Here is a 15,438-nt window from a genome sequence, read left to right on the forward strand (position 1 = left end):
GACCAGGGTAGGAATGACCTCTTCCGGAATGCCTTTTTCCCTTAGGATCCGGCGTTCCACCGCCATGCCGTCAAACGCAGCTGCGGTAAGTCTTGGAACAGACATGGTACTTGCTGAAACAAGTCCCTTCTTAGCGGCAGAGGCCATAAGTCCTCTGTGAGCATCTCTTGAAGTTCCGGGTACCAAGTCCTTCTTGGCCAATCCGGAACCATGAGTATAGTTCTTACTCCTCTACGTCTTATAAGTCTCAGTACCTTAGGTATGAGAAGCAGAGGATGGAACACATACACCGACTGGTACATCCATGGTGTTACCAGAACGTCCACAGCTATTGCCTGAGGGTCTCTTAACCTGGCGCAATACCTGTCCCGTTTTTTGTTCAGACGGGACGCCATCATGTCCACCTTTGGTATTTCCCAACGGTTTACAATCATGTGGAAAACTTCCCGATGAAGTTTCCACTCTGCCAGGTGGAGGTCGTGCCTGCTGAGGAAGTCTGCTTCCCAGTTTCCATACCCGGAATGAAACACTGCTGACAGTGCTATCACATGATTTTCCGCCCAGCGAAAAGTCCTTGCAGTTTTTGCCATTGCCCTCCTGCTTCTTGTGCCGCCCTGTCTATTTACGTGGGCGACTGCCGTGATGTTTTTCCCACTGGATCAATACCGGCTGACCTTGAAGCAGAGGTCTTGCTAAGCATAGAGTATTATAAATTTACCCTTAGCTCCAGTATATTTATGTGGAGAAAAGTCTCCAGACTTGATCACACTCCCTGGAAATTTTTTCCTTGTGTGACTGCTCCCCAGCCTCTCGGGCTGGCCTCCGTGGTCACCAGCATCCAATCCTGAATGCCGAATCTGCGGCCCTCTAGAAGATGAGCACTCTGTAACCACCACAGGAGAGACACCCTTGTCCTTGGATATAGGGTTATCCGCTGATGCATCTGAAGATGCGATCCGGACCATTTGTCCAGCAGATCCCACTGAAAAATTCTTGCGTGAAATCTGCCGAATGGAATTGCTTCGTAGGAAGTCACCATCTTTACCAGGACCCTTGTGCAATGATGCACTGATTTTAGGAGGTTCCTGACTAGCTCGGATAACTCCCTGGCTTTCTCTTCCGGGAGAAACACCTTTTTCTGGACTGTGTCCAGAATCATCCCTAGGCACAGCAGACTTGTCGTCGGGATCAGCTGCGATTTTGGAATATTTAGAATCCACCCGTGCTGTTGTAGCAGTATCCGAGATAGTGCTACTCCGACCTCCAACTGTTCCCTGGACTTTGCCCTTATCAGGAGATCGTCCAAGTAAGGGATAATTAAGACGCCTTTTCTTCGAAGAAGAATCATCATTTCGGCCATTACCTTGGTAAAGACCCGGGGTGCCGTGGACAATCCAAACGGCAGCGTCTGAAACTGATAGTGACAGTTCTGTACCACGAACCTGAGGTACCCTTAGTGAGAAGGGCAAATTTTGGACATGGAGGTAAGCATCCCTGATGTCTCGGGACACTATATAGTCCCCTTCTTCCTGGTTCGTTATCACTGCTCTGAGTGACTCCATCTTGATTTGAACCTTTGTAAGTGTTCAAATTTTTTTAGATTTAGAATAGGTCTCACCTAGCCTTCTGGCTTCAGTACCACAATATAATGTGGAATAATACCCCTTTTCTTGTTGTAGGAGGGGTAATTTGATTATCACCTGCTGGGAATACAGCTTGTGAATTGTTTCCCATACTGCCTCCTTGTCGGAGGGAGACCTTGGTAAACCAGACTTCAGGAGCCTGCGAAGGGGAAACGTCTCGACATTCCAATCTGTACCCCTGGGATACTACATGTAGGATCCAGGGGTCCTGTACGGTCCCAGCGTCATGCTGAGAGCTTGGCAGAAGCGGTGGAACGCTTCTGTTCCTGGGAATGGGCTGCCTGCTGCAGTCTTCTTCCCTTTCCTCTATCCCTGGGCAGATATGACTCTTATAGGGACGAAAGGACTGAGGCTGAAAAGACGGTGTCTTTTTCTGCAGAGATGTGACTTAGGGTAAAAACGGTGGATTTTCCAGCAGTTGCCGTGGCCACCAGGTCCGATGGACCGACCCCAAATAACTCCTCTTCCTTTATACGGCAATACACCTTTGTGCCGTTTGGAATCTGCATCACCTGACCACTGTCGTGTCCATAAACATCTTCTGGCAGATATGGACATCGCACTTACTCTTGATGCCAGAGTGCAAATATCCCTCTGTGCATCTCGCATATATAGAAAATGCATCCTTTAAATGCTCTATAGTCAATAAAATACTGTCCCTGTCAAGGGTATCAATATTTTTAGTCAGGGAATCCGACCAAGCCACCCCAGCTCTGCACATCCAGGTTGAGGCGATCGCTGGTCGCAGTATAACACCAGTATGTGTGTATATACTTTTTATGATATTTTCCAGCCTCCTGTCAGCTGGCTCCTTGAGGACGGCCCTATCTATAGACGGTACCGCCACTTGTTTTGATAAGCGTGTGAGCGCCTTATCCACCCTAAGGGGTGTTTCCCAACGCGCCCTAACTTCTGGCGGGAAAGGGTATACCGCCCATAATTTTCTATCGGGGGGAACCCACGCATCATCACACACTTCATTTAATTTATCTGATTCAGGAAAAACTACGGTAGTTTTTTCACATCCCACATAATACCCTCTTTTGTGGTACTTGTAGTATCAGAAATATGTAACACCTCCTTCATTGCCCTTAACGTGTGGCCCTAATAAGGAATACGTTTGTTTATTCACCGTCGACACTGGATTCAGTGTCCGTGTCTGTGTCGACCGACTAAAGTAAACGGGCGTTTTAAAACCCCTGACGGTGTTTCTGAGACGTCTGGACCGGTACTAATTGTTTGTCGGCCGTCTCATGTCGTCAACCGACCTTGCAGCGTGTTGACATTATCACGTAATTCCCTAAATAAGCCATCCATTCCGGTGTCGACTCCCTAGAGAGTGACATCACCATTACAGGCAATTGCTCCGCCTCCTCACCAACATCGTCCTCATACATGTCGACACACACGTACCGACACACAGCACACACACAGGGAATGCTCTGATAGAGGACAGGACCCACTAGCCCTTTGGAGAGACAGAGGGAGAGTTTGCCAGCACACACCAAAAACGCTATAATTATATAGGGACAACCTTATATAAGTGTTTTCCCTTATAGCATCTTTTATATATTTCTAACGCCAAATTAGTGCCCCCCCTCTCTGTTTTAACCCTGTTTCTGTAGTGCAGTGCAGGGGAGAGCCTGGGAGCCTTCCCTCCAGCCTTTCTGTGAGGGAAAATGGCGCTGTGTGCTGAGGAGATAGGCCCCGCCCCTTTTTCGGCGGGCTCGTCTCCCGCTCTTTAATGGATTCTGGCAGGGGTTAAATATCTCCATATAGCCCCCGGAGGCTATATGTGAGGTATTTTTAGCCAAAAAAGGTTTTCATTTGCCTCCCAGGGCGCCCCCCTCCCAGCGCCCTGCACCCTCAGTGACTGCCGTGTGAAGTGTGCTGAGAGGAAATGGCGCACAGCTGCAGTGCTGTGCGCTACCTTAAGAAGACTGAGGAGTCTTCTGCCGCCGATTCTGGACCTCTTCTCGTTTCAGCATCTGCAAGGGGGCCGGCGGCGAGGCTCCGGTGACCATCCAGGCTGTACCTGTGATCGTCCCTCTGGAGCTAATGTCCAGTAGCCAAAGAAGCCAATCCATCCTGCACGCAGGTGAGTTCACTTCTTCTCCCCTAAGTCCCTCGTTGCAGTGATCCTGTTGCCAGCAGGACTCACTGTAAAATAAAAAACCTAAGCTAAACTTTTCTAAGCAGCTCTTTAGGAGAGCCACCTAGATTGCACCCTTCTCGGCCGGGCACAAAAATCTAACTGAGGCTTGGAGGAGGGTCATAGGGGGAGGAGCCAGTGCACACCACCTGATCCTAAAGCTTTACTTTTTGTGCCCTGTCTCCTGCGGAGCCGCTATTCCCCATGGTCCTTTCAGGAACCCCAGCATCCACTAGGACGATAGAGAAATATATATATATATATATACATATACATACACACACACATATATATATATATATATATATATTTTTTTTTTTTTTTTATTTTTTTTTTTTTTTATATATATCTAAATTACCAGTTAGTTTTCCCAGTCTGTGCATGGCAAACTCTCATCTTCATCCTCTGATTCAGGTGATGCTTCCTTAATTCGCCTAAGTGCTTCGTGAATGCTGCGTGTCAGGGGGTCAGTGTCTGGCAGAAGTGTGAAGGATTCTCCTAAAACGTCTTTCTGCACCTTCTTCAATTTTACACCTTTTCTGATTTGTGCCAATATGTTATTGCTTTCATCCTCATCAGGGAAAGGAGCCAGCGATCGTTGCTCCACCTTTTTCAGATGGAAGCTGCCACGTTTTAGGGAAGCCAGGACTTCATCCATTGGTGAGCTCACTGCAAAAGAAAGCATGGTAATAGCATCAAAATCAGTCACTGACCACGACCGACCGTTCTCTTTTTCCCAATAAGAAAAAAATCCACCATGGCGCTTTCATGTTCATCCAAAGAAATATAAATCATTATTGCAAATTAAACAACATGGTTCATATCACCACCTATAGAGGAATTATTTACTCAGAATCTGGTACTAAAACCCTGTGCTTTCAATAGTGGTTTTGCCCAAAATTTAAAACGGCTATGATTTTACTAGCAGGTTTTAGAACCTGACTCATAGTAAATAAACCCATAGACTGCTGCAAAGGGCCTAGACTACACTTACATTAATTACATTTACATAGGGGTAAATGTAATAGGGTGCGAAAAGCCATAGGTGCAGGAGTTTGTAAGAATTCACAATTTTTTAAAGCAGCAATCCTTTAACTCTCCTGCCTTCTAATTACGGACTCTCCTGTCTACTGATTACTTCCTCCCACTCCTACCTCCAAGATTTTTCACAAGCTGCTCCATTTCTCCTGAATTCCCTACCTCTCCCATCAGACTCTACACCTCTCTACAAAACTTCTAACGGGCTCACAAGACCCACTTCTTCACCAAACCCAGCCAAATCTCATCCTAACCCTCTGTTCCATGCTCTCTATGTACCCCATCTGTGTCACCCCTGTCTGCCTACCCCTCCCCTTTAGAATGTAAGCTCTCACGAGTAGGGCTCTCTTCCCTCATGTGCTTATCCTTTTTCTTACTTTAATGATTTTCAACTGCACCAAATACAGCAGTCTTCTGCCACCTGATACTTTATTCCAGTGTCATCTGCTGATGTAGCTATGTTTATTTACCCTGTACTTGTCCTATATTGTTGTCAACTGTAAGTTGCTGTTGTTCTGTTTTGACTATTTGTTTATGTACTCTGTAATTGGGCGCTGCGGAACCCTTGTGGCACCATATAAATAAAGGATAATAATAATTTAAAAGGAAAAACCACCTGGTTGGTTGCCGCTTTAAAAATAAGGCCACTCTCGCACAAACTCCCAGACCTCCGGCTTTTCGTATCCTATTACATTTCCCCCCTAATGTCTATTCAGTATGACATGCGAGATATCAGATGTGCCCATTACGGGCAGTACGGATGGTGTAATGGTTAGCATTACTGCCTCGCAGCACTAAGGTTGTAAGTTTAATTATGTGTGGAGTTTGTATATTCTCCATATGCTTGCGTGGGTTCTCCTCTGGGTACTCCAGTTTCCTTCCAGATTCCAAAAATTTACTGGTAGGTTAATTGGCTTCTGACACAAATTAAGCCTAGTGTGTATATGTGTGCGCAGGTACATGTGTTTAGGACAGACTAGATGTGGCAAGTGGTTCTTATCGGCTGTAAAATTCTATGTTTCTATGTAATGCCATATAGATAAATGCTCGTTTTTTCAAGGAATAGTGGTTGGCAAAGACATGGTTGAGACGAAAGGTGTTTCTAGTGAAGAGAATTATTTCTAATTGACATTAAGAAAAAGGACAAATTGTCACCCTATGACACCGTCACAAAGACCAAGGATCTATCGGAGAGGTCTTGGGCTATATTAATGTCCTAACAAATCTGTCCTGACCATGCTCAGTTAAAAAAGAGAAGGGTTATAAGCAGGAAGAGTTGTTATCTTCAAAACTGCGATTGGAATCTGTAGATAGAAAGTCCCTTTTGGACAAAAAAACTCAAGACACAGATAGCCATCCTCATACTTGGAATTTTATTAGTGATTTTAATATTCAACATAGGGAAATTGAGTCCATTTTTAAGAAACATTGGAGAGTATTAAAAGAGGATCCTGTATTGGGGAAGGAGATCCCTGATAGGCCTCTATTTACATATAGAAGAGCCAAAAATATTAAGGATGAACTGGTACATAGTGCTATGAATGATACCAAGCGCTCCAGCACTAGGAGCCATGGTTTTCATAGATGTGGACTATGCCCCATGTGTCGGCTGGTAAAGGGCCCCAGTAAACAGAAAGAATTTGAAGTTAATGGGGATAAATTTCAAATCCATAACTTCATTACTTGTAACACAAAGAATGTTATATATGTTTTATCCTGTACTTGTAACTTGTTCTACATTGGCAAGACAAGTAGGAATTTAAAAACACGCCTAGCCGAACATACATATAACATAAAAAAGGGGCTAGAAACACACTCAGTGTCTATGCATTTTAAAAAGGTTCACCAATGTAATCCGAAATATTTAAATTTTTTTATGGGGATCCAAGCAATTACTCCAAATTGGAGGCATCGGAATTCAGAGATTAGTCTAGCCAAGGCGGAGATGAAATGGATTTTTAAACTTAATTCCTTAACCCCTAATGGCTTGAACTCCGAGTTTGAATTTAAATGGTTTTTATAATTTTTATAAATAATTTTTTTATAAATAATTGTTTTAACTATCATTGTTGTAATACACTGTCATGTTTTGTTTATTTTTTGGGTATATACTTCTGCGGATTTTACCTCTATTATGGACACTTTAAGGACCTTGTGAACAATAAACCTATAATAACACTACAAAATGGACATCTGGAACGCATTCTGGAAGAAAAAGGTCTAACTTCCGTTTTTTTGGAGCTGGAACGCATCGTGGAACGCAAATGACGCACTTCCGGTTCCGGTAAATCACCGCGATCGTCATTTCCGGAAGAGGATCAGCAGAAACGGACGAAAATTGATTAGAAGTCACAAGTGTAGCCAATTCTACCTGATTAGTTAGGGTATTTAGGAAGCATCTATTCAGTCAGCCACCATGCCTCTGATGAAGGACTAAGGTCCGAAAAGCTTCAGGCGTGGTGACTGACGTTTCTGGGGACTACTGTTGGACTGAACGGCTTCCTGTTTACCAGTGGATTCGAGGTTCCGGAACTCCGATCTGCTTCCTTGTTAACGATCTGGGAGGGTAACAGTGTTGATGCCTGGTCATATGTCCTTAACCCACAAAAGTGGTTATATGCCTATTTTCTTTCTCTGTTTGTGAGTTTTTTGTATTAAAATCACCTTTTATCCAAATTATCTGGCTGTACTTGCACCATGTCCATTTGTTTTTGGATTATCTAAAGGTGAATCCCTCCCTCTAAAAGAGGTGAATACATCCACCAGTGGATTGCTACGCATAGAGTATTGAGTGACTGAGCAAGTGGAATATCATTATTGATGTAAGCTGACTCTGTATGTGATCAACTGTTATCAGCGCTATTGTTATACCTAATTGTATTGTATTAAAAAAGAAAACTGTCAGTCAAAAATGGGCAAGACATTTGAAGACTATATTTGATAAACATTCGGGGTAATATGGGCACTTTATTTTTTAAAGAAATACTAGGTACCTTCACCATAATGTGTGCATATCCACTCCCCCTCTATTATAACTTGCAAAAAAAGATCATTCATATTGATAATGTCGATATTATCTTAAACCATAAAGCTATACCTTTAAACACACTTTTACCATGGAGCCGCTGCGGCCGCTAGACTTAATATGCACTCTACGTACTTTGTACGCTATTTGCGTACAGAGTCCCGTACCGTGTACGGACTTAGCGTACAAACGCCGCGCTGGGGGTACAAAGTACACACAGCGCGCACACACTCTTGATATACTTTAAACCTTATTAGTAATGCAATGCAATGATATTATTACACTCTAAACCTTATGCAGCAAAGCACTGCAATGATGTTACACCTTAAACCTTATGCAGCGCTGACGGTACAAAGTACCCGCAGCGCGTACACAACTTATCAATACACTTTTAAACCTTATACAGTTAGGTAATGTAATACGCTTTAAACCCTAGCAGGGAAAAGAGTACACAACACCGATTTCTAGTTAAACACTGGGCTCCGACACCTCAGCGTATATATCTGGAAGGGGATAACAATACAATTTATACACTACAATACAACAGAGTAAATGGCTACAGTCAATGTACATACGTGAGAATATTCGCATGCGCTTCCTGGTCCAGTCCTCCGCTAATCAGGTAGATAGCGTTAAGAGTCTTCTGACCGGCCAGGCAGCAACAGGCTTTTTATACACTACTTCCAAAAGCAATACAATGGATACTGTAATCCCTTTGTCCATTGGACACAGAGCTGCATCTTTACATTACAGGAGAGGTCATAGGTTGATTTGAAAAGGTGGGCGATGTCTTTCTCAACTGCTCTTGTGGGTGGTCTCCTCTGGATTCCCGCCGCATACATAATATACAGTAAATACAGTTTAAACCTATATTCTACTTCTGCACATAACTATACGCAGGAACATGCGATCTTCCTCTAACCAACACCGGAATGTTACCCTTAAAATACCCTACAGCTGGATACCAGACACCACCTTATAACCTTAGTCTGTCCCTTCCTATCATGCAAAGGCGAATCCCTTAGTCCTGGAATCATTTAAACTGTTGATACTTGCTGATGTGGTGCAGGGGGGCTATGTGTACAATGTGCACTATTTGGATTAAATATGTAATGTTTTGATAACCCTCCATGCGCTCACAAACTCCGCCGTAAATACCCATACCACTCGCAGGACCGTGGGAGCGACCATACGCAAATTGCGGATATGTGCACGCACGGCGGAACAAGTGCACGCGCAGCGTGCATGTGTGTGTTGTTAGTACGCGCTGTGTGTACTACTATATTTTTCGACTTTAACAATATGCAGCAGTAACATACCTTTAAAATCCATACCTTTGTCTTACCTTTAAAATCCTTTACTCAAAGTCCATGGAGGACGCAGTGGGATATATTGTAGGTGGCGCGATGGAGGCTAGGCACCATACGGTTAAACTTCTTTTCCCAGCAGCCCAGGCTCCCTCTCCCCTATACCCCATCCCAGCCTAGATGTCCAGTTAAGTTACCAAGCCCAAGGCAAGGAGCAAGAGGAAGGAGAAGAAAGACCGGCATACACACATGGTTCAAGCACACACAGTGAACGGGAAACAATGAACGGATAACAGTGCAACTATACCCCGCAAGCCAAGTTTGTCATTATTTTACAAGACAAAAATCCCCCCCCCTTTTTTTTCTCTATCGTCCATGGGGGACACATGGATTCACACTGGTACGTCCCAAAGTGGTCTCCCAAGGGAGGGTACGCTCCTCAGCTGCGCTGAGCACACTTAGCACGAAACCTGCACCCGCGGAGCCGAAGGTGTCAAGAAAAATAGTACTTCATGAAAGTATGGTAAGAAGACCTTGTGGCTGCCTTACAAAGCTGCTCAAGAGGTGCCCACTGATCAGGTGTAATGAGCCCGCACCGCAGCAGGGCAGGTAGATCTGCCACAAACAAGATGAATCAGGTACCTGGAAAGAAGGGACAATGATCTCCTGGTTGATATGAAACCTGCAGACTACCTTAGGACGGTAACCCAATTGTGTCCGAAGGACAGTCCAGTCAGTGTAAAAAATAATATTTTAAACCTACCGGTAAATCTTTTTCTCGTAGTCCGTAGAGGATGCTGGGACTCCGTAAGGACCATGGGGGATAGACGGGCTCCGCAGGAGACATGGGCACTTTAAGAAAGACTTTGACTCTGGGTGTGCACTGGCTCCTCCCTCTATGCCCCTCCTCTAGACCTCAGTTAGAGAAACTGTGCCCAGAGGAGATGGACAGTACGAGGAAAGGATTTTAGTTAATCCAAGGGTAAGATTCATACCAGCCACACCAATCACACCGTATAACTTGTGTTAAACTAACCATTTAACAGTATGAAAAACAACATAGTTTCGGTCCAAAACCGATGAAACTATAACATAACCCTTATTTAAACAATAACTATATACAAGTCTTGCAGAAGTAGTCCGCACATGGGACGGGCGCCCAGCATCCTCTACGGACTACGAGAAAAAGATCTACCGGTAGGTTTAAAATCTTATTTTCTCTAACGTCCTTGAGGATGCTGGGACTCCGTAAGGACCATGGGGATTATACCAAAGCTCCCAAACGGGCGGGAGAGTGCGGATGACTCTGCAGCACCGATTGAGCAAACAGGAGGTCCTCCTCAGCCAGGGTATCAAACTTATAGAACTTTGCAAAGGTGTTTGACACCGACCAAGTAGCAGCTCGGCACAGCTGTAGTGCCGAGACCCCTCGGGCAGCCGCCCAAGAAGAGACCACCTTCCTAGTGGAATGGGCCCTAACCGATTTTGGTAACGGCAATCCTGCCGAAGAATGCGCCTGCTGAATCGTGTTACAGATCCAGCAAGCAATAGTCTGCTTTGAAGCAGGAGCGCCAACCTTGTTGGCTGCATACAGGACAAACAGTGCCTCTGTTTTTCTGACTCTAGCCGTTCTGGCCACGTAAATTTTCAAAGCCCTGACCACATCCAGGGACTCGGAATCCTCCAAGTCACGTGTAGCCACAGGCACAACAATAGGTTGATTCATATGAAAGGATGAAACCACTTTAGGTAGGAATTGAGGCCGAGTCCGCAATTCTGCCCTATCCACATGAAAAACCAGATAGGGGCTTTTATGTGATAAAGCCGCCAATTCCGAGACTCGCCGAGCCGAAGCCAAGGCTAGCAACATGACCACCTTCGAAGTGAGATATTTTAACTCCACCGTTTTGACTTCAGGAAACTTAACACCACGTTAAGGTCCCAAGGCGCCACCGGAGGTACAAAAGGAGGCTGAATATGCAGTACTCCCTTTACAAAAGTCTGTACTTCAGGTAGAGAGGCCAATTCCTTTTGAAAGAAAATGGATAAGGCCGAAATCTGAACTTTTATGGAGCCTAATTTTAGGCCCAAATTCACTCCAGTTTGCAGGAAGTGAAGGAGACGACCCAGATGGAATTCCTCCGTAGGAGCATTCCTGGCCTCACACCAAGAAACATTTTCTCCATATTCGGTGATAATGTTTTGATGTCACGTCCTTCCTAGCCTTTATTAGCGTAGGAATGACCTCATCCGGAATACCTTTTTCCGCTAGGTTCCGGCGTTCAACCGCCATGCCGTTAAACGCAGCCGCGGTAAGCCTTGGAACAGACAGGGCCCCTGCTGCAGCAGGTCCTGTCTTAGAGGAAGAGGCCATGGATATCCTGTGAGCAATTCCTGTAGATCTGGATACCAGGTCCTTCGTGGCCAATCTGGAACAATGAGGATTGTTCTCACTCTTCTCTGTCTTATTATTCTCAACACCTTGGGTATGAGAGGAAGAGGAGGAAACACATAGACCGACCGAAACACCCACGGTATCACCAGGGCATCCACAGCTATCGCCTGAGGATCTCTTGACCTGGCGCAATACCTTTTTAAATTTGTGTTGAGACGGGACGCCATCATGTCTATTTGGGGCAGTCCCTACCGACTTGTGATCTGCGCGAAGACTTCCTGATGAAGTCCCTACTCTCCCGGATGCAGGTCGTGTCTGCTGAGGAAGTCTGCTTCCCAGTTGTCCACTCCCGGAATGAACACTGCTGACAGTGCGCTTACATGATTTTCCGCCCAGCGAAGAATCCTGGTGGTTTCCGCCATTGCCCCCCTGCTCCTTGTGCCGCCTTGGCGGTTTACATGAGCTACTGCGGTGACATTGTCCGACTGAATCAGAACTGGTTTGTCGCGAAGTAATGCCTCCGCTTGACGTAGGGCGTTGTATATGGCCCTCAACTCCAGGATGTTGATGTGGTTACAAGTCTCTAGACTCGACCAAAGACCTTGGAAATTTCTTCCCTGTGTGACTGCTCCCCAACCTCGGGAGACTTGCGTCTGTGGTCACCAGGATCCAGTCCTGAATGCCGAACCTGCGACCCTCTAGGAGGTGAGCACCCTGCAGCCACCATAGGAGAGACACCCTGGCTCTGGGGGACAGGGTGATCCTCTGATGCATTTGTAGATGTGACCCGGACCAGTTGTCCAGTAGGTCCCATTGGAAGGTCCTCGCATGGAACCTGCCGAAGGGAATGGCTTCGTACGATGCCACCATTTTCCCCAGGACTCGAGTGCAGTGATGCACTGATACCTGTTTTGACTTCAATAGGTTCCTGACCAGAGTCATGAGCTCCTGAGCTTTTTCCATTGGAAGAAAAACCTTCTTCTGGTCTGTGTCCATAATCAAGCCCAAGAAGGTCAGACGCGTCGTAGGAACCAACTGTGACTTTGGAATATTGAGAATCCAGCCGTGTTGCTGTAACACCTTCAAAGACAGAGACACGCTGTCCAGTAACTTCTCCCGAGATCTCGCTTTTATGAGGAGATCGTCCAAGTATGGGATAATTGTGACCCCTCGCTTGCGCAGGAGCACCATCATTTCCGCCATTACCTTGGTGAAAATCCTCGGGGCCGTTGAAAGCCCAAACGGCAACGTCTGAAATTGGTAATGACAATCCTGTACAGCAAATCTCAGGAACGCCTGATGAGGAGGAAATATTGGAACATGAAGGTATGCATCCTTTATGTCCAGGGAAACCATAAACCCCCCCCCTTCCAGGCTGGCGATGACCGCCCTGAGCGATTCCATCTTGAACTTTAACTTTCTCAGGTATAGGTTCAGGGATTTTAAATTAAAAATAGGTCTGACCGAACCGTCCGGTTTCGGAACCACAAACAGGGTTGAGTAATAACCCTTTCCTTGCTGCAGTAGAGGAACCTTGACCACTACCTGTTGAAGATACAATTTTTGTATTGCATTCAACACTAACTCCCTCTCTGAGGGAGCCGCAGGTAGAGCCGATTTGAAAAACCGGCGAGGAGGCACCTCTTCGAATTCCAGCTTGTATCCTTGAGAAACAATTTCTATTGCCCAGGGATCCACCTGTGAATGAACCCAGATGTGGCTGAAAAGTCGAAGACGTGCCCCCACTTGAGCGGACTCCCCCAGGGAAGCCCCAACGTCATGCGGTGGATTTTGCAGAGGCAGGGGAGGACTTCTGTTCCTGGGAACTAGCTGTGTGCAGCTTTTTTCCTCTGCCCTTACCTCTGGCAAGCAAGGACGATCCTCGTACTCTTTTGCTTTTATTCGAACGAAAGGACTGCATTTGATAATGAGGCGCTTTCTTAGGCTGTGAGGGAACATAAGGCAAAACATTCGATTTACCTGCCGTAGCTGTGAAGACTAGGTCCGAGAGGCCTTCTCCAAATAACTCCTCACCTTTGTAAGGCAAAGACTCCATATGCCTCTTTGAGTCGGCATCACCCGTCCACTGTTGGGTCCATAAGACTCGCCTAGCAGAAACAGACATAGCGTTTATTCTGGAACTTAGCAAACAAATGTCTCTTTAAGCATCCCTCATATATAACGCAGCATCTTTTATATGCCCTAGGGTCATTAAAATGGTATCCTTATCTAGGGTCTCAATTTACGTAGATAAGGAGCCTGTCCATGCTGCGACAGCACTACAAACCCAGGCTGACGCCATTGCCGGTCTAAGTATTGTACCAGAATGTGTGTAAATAGACTTCATGGTAACCTCCTGCTTGCAATCAGCAGCATCCTTGAGGGTAGCCGTATCTTGGGATGGCAGCGCTATCTTTTTTGATAAATGTGTTAATGCCTTGTCCACCTTAGGAGAAGACTCCCATCGTATCCTATCCGTTTGCGGGAAAGGATACGCCATAAGAATCCTTTTGGGAATCTGCAGCCTCGTCTGGAGATTCCCAGGCCTTTTCGCACAGCTCGCTCAGCTCATACGAGGATGGAAAAGTGACCTCAGGCTTTTTCTCTTTATACATGTGTACCCTCTTGTCATGGACAGGGGGTTACTCTGTGATATGCAAACCATCTTTTATTGCAATAATCATATATCGAATGCCACTTTTGGCTGTAATTTTGCCTCCTCATAGTTGACACTGGAGTCCGAATCCGTGTCTGTATCTGTGTCCATTATTTGGGACAATGTGCGCTTCTGAGACCCGGGAAGGTCCCGGTGACACAGGGACAGGCATGGTCTGACTACCTGACTGTTCCCTAGCCTCAGCCTTGTCTAATCTCTTGTGTAATAAATTTACACTAGCACTCAAGACATTCCACATCTCCATCCAGTCCGGAGTCGGCGTTGCCGACGGAGATCTGACATTCATACACTCCCCCCTCCTCCTTAGGTGAGCCTTCCACTTCATACATGTCGACACACGCGTACCGACACACCCCACACACACAGGGAAGCTCTTATCTGAAGACAGTTCCCCACCAGGCCCTTTGAAGAGACCGAGAGAGAGTATGCCAGCACACACCCCAGCGCTATATAACCCAGGCAAAACACAGAATGTTTCCCCAGTAGCGCTGAAATAACTTGTTTTTCGCAAATTATGTGCCCCCCCCCCTCTTGAAAAATCCACTGTCACCTCAGTAAGCAGGGGAGAGTCCGGGGAGCTTCCTCTCAGCGCTGTGCTGTAGAGAAAAATGGCGCTGGTGAGTGCTGAGGGAGAAGCCCCGCCCCCTCGGCGGCGGGCTTCTGTCCCGCTCAAATTATTCAAAAACATGGCGGGGGCTCTTTATATACATGAACAGTGTCCAGCTGTACATGTATATATGTGTTTATGCCATAATAGAGGTTTATATTGCTGCCCAGGGCGCCCCCCCTGCGCCCTGCACCCTTACAGTGACCGGAGTGTGTGAGGTGTATGGGAGCCTTCTTTCTTCTCATACTCACCCGGCTTCTATCTTCTGGCTCTGCGAGGAGGACGGCGGCGCGGCTCTGGGACGAACTCCAGGGTGATACCTGTGTTCCGACTCCCTCTGGAGCTAATGGTGTCCAGTAGCCTAAGAAACAGGACCTTGAAACTCAGAGAAGTAGGGCTGTTTCTCTCTCCTCAGTCCCACGATGCAGGGAGTCTGTTGCCAGCAGCACTCCCTGAAAATAAAAAACCTAATTAAAATTAGTGATGAGCGGGTTCGGTTCCTCGGAAACCGAACCCCCCGAACTTCACCCATTTTACACGGGTCCGAGTCATACTCGGATTCTCCCGTATGGTTCGGTTAACCCGAGCGCGCCT

The 15,438-nt window shown here is 46.2% G+C and overlaps 1 protein-coding gene across 2 annotated transcripts in view; it reads right to left on the reverse strand.

The window, feature by feature from the left end:
- Positions 1–15,438, reverse strand: part of JMY (junction mediating and regulatory protein, p53 cofactor) — a 226,334-nt gene that overhangs the window by 16,809 nt on the left and 194,087 nt on the right. For both annotated transcript variants that reach the window (XM_063963535.1, XM_063963532.1), the window contains exon 10: positions 4,154–4,464. In XM_063963535.1, the coding sequence (XP_063819605.1) occupies positions 4,157–4,464 (308 nt within the window). In that variant the 3' untranslated portion in view covers positions 4,154–4,156. The remainder of the gene's footprint in view (positions 1–4,153; positions 4,465–15,438) is intronic.

The sequence above is a fragment of the Pseudophryne corroboree genome, chromosome 1 (genome assembly GCF_028390025.1).
Source record: "Pseudophryne corroboree isolate aPseCor3 chromosome 1, aPseCor3.hap2, whole genome shotgun sequence".
In the NCBI taxonomy this organism is placed as follows: domain Eukaryota; kingdom Metazoa; phylum Chordata; class Amphibia; order Anura; family Myobatrachidae; genus Pseudophryne; species Pseudophryne corroboree.